The sequence below is a fragment of the Glandiceps talaboti genome, chromosome 1 (assembly GCF_964340395.1).
Source record: "Glandiceps talaboti chromosome 1, keGlaTala1.1, whole genome shotgun sequence".
Lineage (NCBI taxonomy): Eukaryota > Metazoa > Hemichordata > Enteropneusta > Spengelidae > Glandiceps > Glandiceps talaboti.
The window spans coordinates 15,600,912-15,609,841 of record NC_135549.1 but is presented as its reverse complement, the minus strand read 5'-3'; the positions used below and the strand labels follow the sequence as shown (position 1 = coordinate 15,609,841).

At 38.5% G+C, this 8,930-nt stretch overlaps 1 protein-coding gene across 1 annotated transcript in view; it reads right to left on the bottom strand.

The window, feature by feature from the left end:
• LOC144433625 (uncharacterized) overlaps positions 1 to 1,693 on the bottom strand; it is a 6,832-nt gene extending 5,139 nt beyond the window's left edge. The window contains exons 1-3 of the mRNA XM_078121965.1: positions 1,687 to 1,693; positions 1,078 to 1,230; positions 506 to 616 (exon numbers count right to left, since the gene is read on the bottom strand). Coding sequence (XP_077978091.1) covers positions 506 to 616; positions 1,078 to 1,230; positions 1,687 to 1,693 — 271 coding nt within the window. The remainder of the gene's footprint in view (positions 1 to 505; positions 617 to 1,077; positions 1,231 to 1,686) is intronic.
• Positions 1,694 to 8,930: the final 7,237 nt, after the last annotated feature.

Here is an 8,930-nt window from a genome sequence, read left to right as displayed (position 1 = left end):
GTCTGTCTGTCTGTCTGTCTGTCTGTCTGTCTGTTTTTGTCTAATATCGGCCAGTTAGTCGACCTGTCTTTCGATCTCCCTCCCTTCCCCCCCCTCCCTTCCTCTCCCTCTGTCTGTCTGTCTGTCTGTCAGTCAGTCAGTCAGTCAGTCAGTCAGTCAGTCAGTCAGTCTGTCTGTCTGTCTGTCTGTCTGTCTGTCTGTTTGTCTGTCTCTGTCTGACTGTCTCTCTGTCTGTCTCTCTGTCTCTGTCTGTCTGTCTGTCTGTCTGTCTGTCTGTCTGTCTGTCTGTCTGTCTGTCTGTCTGTCTGTCTGTCTCTCTCTCTCTCTCTCTCTCTCTCTCTCTCTCTCTCTCTCTCTCTCTCTCTCTCTCTCTCTCTCTCTCTCTCTCTCTCTCTCTCTCTCTCTCTCTCCGTCTCAAGTCGCAGTAATGTTTAGGAACTGTCCATAAATACGGTATACGCAGGTCAACGATCTAAGAATCATTAAACTTGAAAGTATATCTCACCTTCTTTAAATTCGCAGTATCTACCATAGTAGCCGTGGGGACAAGAACAAATATCCATAAAAGAAATACAGGTGCCGTCATTCTGACAGTCATTACAGTCGAAAGGGTCATCTGTTGAAATGAAACATATGATCATAGTGATTTCCTTTCCTGTTGACTTTTAGTACGATGTTTGGCGGGTTGCTTGTGGGTTCTACTTTTGAATGTAGTATACAACTTCGAATTCGCCGTGATCCATCAAACTACAATATTTTACCCACAATTCTGTCTGAATCGTACTTTCGGACATGTCCTTGAAATCATACAAATCTCACCAGAGTTTCTAGGGTTTTGTGAACACATTTTGGCAACACACAATTACCACTGATGAGTTTCTGAATACCCAGCCCAAATATCAGTGATTGATAAATATGTAGGATATAAACATTTAGAGTTTGTTCGATAGATTTTCTTAGATTTTTGCCAGGAAACTAAGGGAAAAAATATGCATCTGTTATTTGCTCGACATTGGCAAAAGAAATATACACGCAAAGGCTATTTGTATACGCTATGGGGTTGGTAATATGACATACCTGGTGATGGTATAGATGTTGGGTTATCATGACAGTGTGCCTCGTCGTAATTATCACCACAGTGGTCATAGCCATCACATACTACATTGACATTGACAATACAGTGACCACGTTGACACTGGAAATATCCTTCAGGACACCTACCATTGTTGTCTGCGATCAAAAAGACCGAACACACAGACGTCAATTGTGGGAATAAACGTTTGGAAAAGATGTCAACTCTTTGAAACGTATACATTTACAATAACATCTCATTTTGTATCTATATTAGTCCTCAAACTTTGTGTTTTTTATTATTTATTTTAGAGTCTTAGAGAGGATAAAAAAGTCACTGTTATAACACATCGTTTTCATACAGCCATCAGTGATTGGCTTATGCTCACTGAGACCACTATTCTAAAGCTAGTAGATCATGTGGACCAGAGTAAACCCATATAGTGATGACCCATAGTCATGTTACATTTTCCCTAGAGCAATAGTCATTTAGAGTCTTTTTGCTGATTTGCATTGACTATGAATAGAATATGTGTCTTACAATATTATGTACTATAGAACACATATTGCCTGGCTTTATTCGGACACCCGTACTAATACAGCGTCATACCTTACCCATCATGTTGCTATATATACATATACATGTACATGTAGCAACTATTTTCTCGGCTTTCAGACTCGGGAAATATAGTTGCTGCATAATATCCTTCAGGATAATGCTGCCCTCATAGCCGGGCAATAAGCTATGTGTATAATATTGCCTGTCATGAACTAAGCTATCTGACTATTGTATCAAAATATTACGATTCAATAAATGATTCGATCATGCATGGAAATAAATATTCGTTAAAAAACATCTGATAGCTAATCATATATTACACCATGGCAAATTTTCACCTAACCATTGCAAATAATTAAACATCACATTTCGTTACAAATCACGCAAACTGTAAGATAGGCTTAAAGGGGCACAAGCTGAGTTTATACGTATTTTGGCGTAGTTTGTGCTGTATATTTAAAAGGTACTTGTAGCATTCAACTTACTGAACTTGCAATTGACTGAACTCAAACCTGGTATTAAGATCAAACTCATAAACGATCCGATGACGTAATTTATCATACGTATCAAAAATGTTCACGTAATCCCTACTATGCAATCAACTGTTCTAACAATATCAAAAGACAATCATAATGCTATTGTCATGAATTTATAATTACAGTGTTAGAGTTCAGGCATGACGTTGTTTATACATGTCGCCGAACACCTAGTTAGTGAAATGAATATCTTTTATTGCAGTAGCTCACATGAGTGTCAAGACAATAGGTACACTAATATCGTATGTCTGGAGATGTCATTCAAGTTGAAGTTTAGTGTCCGTCGTTTCATTTCCATGACGCTCATAATTCATGACCTATTGTTATCTTAGGAAGTTCATCTCCTATGCGTGACTTATTGTGATTTAATTATAACGACCATAGCGTTGCGTGTTTGAGGGACTTGGATTTTGACTGCGGAGCTGTGAGCATCTGCCTATCCTGGCCGTGGTTTTGGAGTGAGGCCGTGGGGGAGGGGGGGGGCGAACTCAGGGCTTCGATAAATAAAGCCTTTGTTCCAGTTATACAACAGACATCGTCTTGTATGGAGTTTATCATTTGACTACAAATCTTGCTGATCTAAAGTTTTGATGCTATACAAGACATGTAATGACATTAACATTATACTAGAATGTAATTTTATCAAAGTATTTTCACTTGAATTAAATAGAGCATGAACTCAATATACATTTTGTAAATTTTATACATAGTTGGTAAAACGTCATGCGTTATATTATTTAATAATTATTTCAAATATTTTTCAATACTACCCCCCCCCCCCCCGATAAACTAATAGAGAAATGTACCAGCCGACAACTTGCTATGAGAAGTAGAAAAAGGTGGGGGTTTTTTGTTGTTTTTTTGTTTGTTGTTTTTTGTTTTTCTTTTTTAAAGTTAGTTTATTATATACCATACCTGGGTCTGATGTACCAACGAATGTGCCAACAACTTGGTCGTGGTTGTAGAATTCACTTCGTACTCTCACATACACAGTGTTGGATTTCGATATAAAATGGTATGGATGTGACGAATCGATTGGTGATCCCACCTCTCCCAATAATTCGCCGTCTGATGTAGGTCCATCTCTGATTTCAAGAGACTTTCTGTCCCCTTCATCTGAATCAAACAGGGAACAAATGAGTTTCCTCTTTTCACATTCAATTGTAAAATTCGTTTGCCCCTCCCTCACAAAAACTATTATCTATGCAGGTAGAAGCCTATCATATTGTGTTGTACGAAAGTATGGATTACTGCATGACGTACTAACTCAAATATTCGTCATACCCCCCCCCCCCCCACTTGCTGACTCTACATAGCTCCCATCAAATAGCGCCTACAGCGACAATGCCACGCTCTAAAATGAAAACAAAATAAAAATGTGAATACTGTCTGTCGTTGGTGGCGCTATATAAAGAGATGAATGACATGCCGACGGTGATTTGTCTGTCACGCGCACGGTAAGATAATAGGTAAATCTTGATAAATGTCTTTATAAATATGTCCAAATCAAAATAATACTTACCATGGGCAAACATTTCTTGGATACCGGTCAAGACTCTCTGTTCTTCGAATCCCTTCAGGATCCACACGTAATCGATATGTTTTGGATGGTGATGGAAATGCGTGTATTGAAATTTGCTGGATGGATGAGAGAGTACTGACTGTAGGACTGAAAATTATATTTAAAAATAGCATAGATCACGTGATTAGAATCAACATATTTACATTTTGAGTTGAATGCAATGCAAATATTTTTATTTAGAAAATGCAGTGCCTACATATCACGATATCTGTCACATAAAGCCTACCTCAAGTTCTTTTCTCTAAAATAATACCCTCTCGAGTCGTGTTACAATATTTTAGAAACACGCGTTAAAATGCTGTTAGAAGTGAGAATGGGCCCATGTCTGGAGACTCATCGATGGTAAGGACTCTGTCTCACTGCTGCCACCACATTGATGATTTTAATGGCAGCGGTAACGTATACGTAGTTGACCCCATTGCTAACGCCACTGTGGGTGTTGGGAAGGTACTTCATTCATTGATTAATTCCCGTCCTAGTATGCCGCGGATTTGCAGAGCTGAAAGCCAGACCTCACAAGACTAGACGGGTGCTCAAGCGTATTATCTTTGCAACGTTTTATTCAAGTCTGACCCACCCCATGTAGGCTCATGTATAACCTATACATAAATAACGTGGTGAATCCACCAATTACTTGATCTGACACACAGAGTACTCAATACAACCGTTACGGTGAAGTAAAGAATTTCAGCTATACTTGTCCCATCAATTAAAACGTTCATATGAACGGCGAACCTGTGATGTGGTAACATCATAACAATAAAATAAAATAAAATGTATCAATTTCCTTCAATTTTCAGTGTTTCAACTTGTTTGATATTCTTGTGTTGTTATAAATTATACCATATGCTTATTGCATATAATACACTTCAATGCTACGCTACCAATATGTGTAGGACACACACACACAGACTAATTATGGGGGTACATGATCCTCAAATCTCCTTGACGATCCCACTTCATCACAAATGATGACAACATCCTAAATTAATGCACAGTCTGTAGTTAAGTAGAAACAACACCCTCTTATCCGTCAAAATATTAAGTAGTCGAGATGTCATTTATCATGATCAGAACTGAGATGATATTATGGTAACTTAGGACATCACCGTTGTACTTTGTTAACTAGAGTTCATAAGCCCAGATCGATAGCACTAATGTTACAGTTGCCATAGCGACTGTCATCTGCGAAGTGATCAGGGATTTATAGTTCGATTTTCTTTACTTAGTTTCGAGTATCTGGCGGTGCTTTGTCTAATACACGAGTCTTGTTCAATATATTGACACATAATATTATACTGGTTATATCATATATATACTTTGACGAGAGGGTGTGACAATACTCTCTCTCTCTCGCTCTCTCTCTCTCTCTCTCTCTCTCTCTCGCTCGCTCGATCGCTCTCGCTCTCGCTCTCTCTGACATACTGACTGACTAACGAATTGACTGACTGACGAACTAGCTAAATGACTAACTCACTCACTCACTCACTCACTACCTACCTACCTAACTAACTAACTAACTAATAAATAAATAAATAAATAAATAAATAAATAAATAAATAAATAAATAAACAATAAATAATCTCTATATTGGATATTGTATACATATAAACACCTATCTCCCAAGAAGTCCAGTGAGGACTATCCCTCAACTAACCAACCAACCAACCAACCAACCAATGGACCAACTTACTGACTGACTGACTCAGTGACTGACTGACTGACTGACTGACTGACTGACTAACTAATGACTGACTGATCGACCGATCGACCGACCATCCAACCGACCAACCGATCAACCGACCAACCGACTGACTGACTGACTGACTGACTGACTGACTGACTGACTGACCGTCCGACTGTTAGTCACACTAAAGAAATGCTTTGTCAAGGGGATGAAATCTCACATGTTGCAACATACACGAATTACAAACTACGTCGACACTTACCTCTTGGTTTGTCGGCCCAGTAAGAACTGGACACAAATTCATACGTAGCTTTGAATCCCGTGGCGCTACAAAAATTGAATTTCGATGTAAACTTAATCCAGATCGATGAACCCTTTGATACAATGGCGAAAGGACGGTTATCTCTTATGAACCAGTATCTGTCAAACTTTCCTTTCTCGTTCCCATTCCAAATCTGTAAAATAAATAGTGTTTTTTTTTTTTTAAAAAAGAAAGAAAAGAATGGTATCTATGTTACACCCAATCCGTGAAACTGCCCAATTCATGAAATATGCATGTAAATTTGCCCAGTTCATGGAATGGTCAACCTTATACAAATGAGAGTATAGATTAAGATCTAAAAGGGGCCAAATTAAATTTTTGGGGCAAGAGTTTTGAACTGGGGTGTTGATTATCAAACTTTATTAAAAACACAAGCTACACTGAATTATAATAAAATAAGAATTGTGAAGTAAGATGCTCATTTTATGTACTGGGCATATCTTGCCATACCCACTTCATAACATGGGCAACACGATTGACTACTTCATGAACTGGGTAAAGTTACCTACCCATTTTATGAATTTGGCAATTTCACAGATTGGGTGTAACATCTACATCTGCAAAGCCACCAGGCTTATTTCACCTTTTATACACAGTATGCCTACATCGTAAAAAAGTCCAAATTCCCAAGATTCGTAAATTTACAGATGAAATAAAAGATGCAGAAATAAATGAATGAGTCAGCAATACACCCCCCCCCCCCCACGCTATCGCACGATTGACGTAATACTTACAGTTAGAACATCCCAACGTGATAGTGTGAAGTCATCAAAGACTAATCTGACATGACCTCCAGCCTCGTTTTCAATATGGTATTCACATTCGAAATATTCTGTAGGGTACGTTCTCGGAAAGTTTGGTGACTTGATCTGTCCATAAGAATGTTCGCCATTGTCATGACGACCAGTCAAGTGCAAATTTGAACAACCATGCCGTCCATGCTCATCTCTGTCATCTTCGCTAGGCTCCTCGGGGTTTTCGCGATGGTCATCATCGTCATCCCGATGGTCACCATCGTCATCCCGATGGTCATCATCGTCATCCCGATGGTCATCATCGTCATCCCGATGGTCACCATCGTCACCCCGGTGGCCATCATCGTCACCCCGGTGGTCATCATCGTCATCCCGATGGTCACCATCGTCACCCCGGTGGTCATCATCGTCACCCCGGTGGTCATCATCGTCACCCCGGTGGTCATCATCGTCACGACCATGATCGTCCCCATGTTCACCATGGCCATCGTCATCATGATGGTTGTTGTCACCAGTTTCACGTTGTCCTGGGAGAATATTATTGCAAATAAATACATGTGAAGTCTCGTGTTTCAGTCAGATTTGGATTTAACCTATGCCACCTTATCTTCAGCTTCAATTCAATACACCCCCCCCCCTCATTCCTTCCGTGCAAATATTGTTTTTGCTCTGAGTACTATATATTCAACAACAACAAATGCTAACACAGCCTAAACCTAAAGAAATACCCAGAAAAACTAAGATGAATGAGACATAGTTGTCGATGGTTCCAACGATAAAATTTGGGGTAAAGGGACTTTCAGTGGGTCCAGATATAAAAAAAATAATAATAACTCCTATGGCCTTACCCAAAATGTTTGGGTTTTTTCAATGGGAACACACAATGCACATGAGGTGGTAGAAATTATGGAAATGTGATCTTCATATCTGATCACCAATTACATTGTTGTACATTAGAGGGTTATTTTGAGAGCTGTCGTGTGTATCAGCTGTTGAAAGTATAAATGAATGAAGAGGTAAAGATCACTAAATAAATATATATCATATTATCGGGTTTGTACTCTAGTTTCCAGTTGCTGTCACTTAGTTAATTTCAAATTGATTTCCCTATTGCATTTACGCGAATTGTCTTTGTATTTTGGGTATGAACAAAAAAGTGTCGTTGACACGACATTCATGGTCTGGATGACCAGACTGTTTTTTTTTGGTGAGGCGTAGAATGGAAGTATATGTCCATGGTCGTAGCGATACTGTATATAGGAACTAGACTACGACATTCATAGATCGGATTCTAAATATGAAAAAATATGTCCTGCATTTGAACGACCTTGAGATTGTAATAATTTGACACTGTCTGTCCAACACATGGAGTTTGCATGATAAGTTACCCGTTTGAATTTATTGATGTTATGAATTATCATAGTGATTTCATCATAAATCGTGCCATTAATCAAAGTTGAATACACAGTTTTCTGTGTTCTAAATGACTGAGTTTATCTTACATTGCACATACCTTGACACAACAGGAATGTGGAGGCAACCAACAAGAAAACTAGATGGAGCCGCATGATTGCGGGTCGAGCAGCAAAGTCAAATACAATTAATTATGAATGTTCAAATCTGTCAAATGATAAATTGAAAGATAGGGTATTCAGTTGATATTTGTCGACGTCACGCTGGGTAAGAAAAGGGTGGTTAGTATACATTTTAGTGTAATAATAAAGAGACGGTGAGATGGATGATGGCAAGTGTAATATTCTTATCGAAAAACACCTTAACGTTTACAATGTACATGTTGTTGGAGCTTTGTTCAATTGACGTGCTAAAGTCTACATGTAGACACAGGCACTCGAATCAATGTGTATGATTTTTTTTTAAAATATGTATGTAAATAAGTCTTATTTACATGCATATTTTTTTTAAAATCATACACATTGATTCGAGTGCCTGTGTCTACATGTAGACTTTAGCACGTCAAAATAAGTCTTATTTACATACATATTTTTTTTTAAATCATACACATTGATTCGAGTGCCTGTGCGTGTAGAGGTTGTTTACATCGATAATGTTCATGAACGAGAAGCATGCAGAAATTTAATACCAGTCTTGGAGTTCATTTTTACGTTATTTTCAAGGTCAATCCGTTGTTCATGATATAAGTTGAAGACCTGTACACTTTGATACCGTCAGCCGAACCAAGTAACGTTGCTTTACACCGGTTCTGTTCACTGGCCATATGCATGTATATATATGTCTGACTCAGTCTGTTTGCCATTTTACAGGACATCGTGACACTCCCCATAAAATGAGCGTTACCCCACACAAGTAGCCTACTTTTTCTGATATGATGCCACGTTTTATTTTCTGACTGTTGAATCAAAGATAAAAGCAACCACAACAAATCGTTCATATCATCAA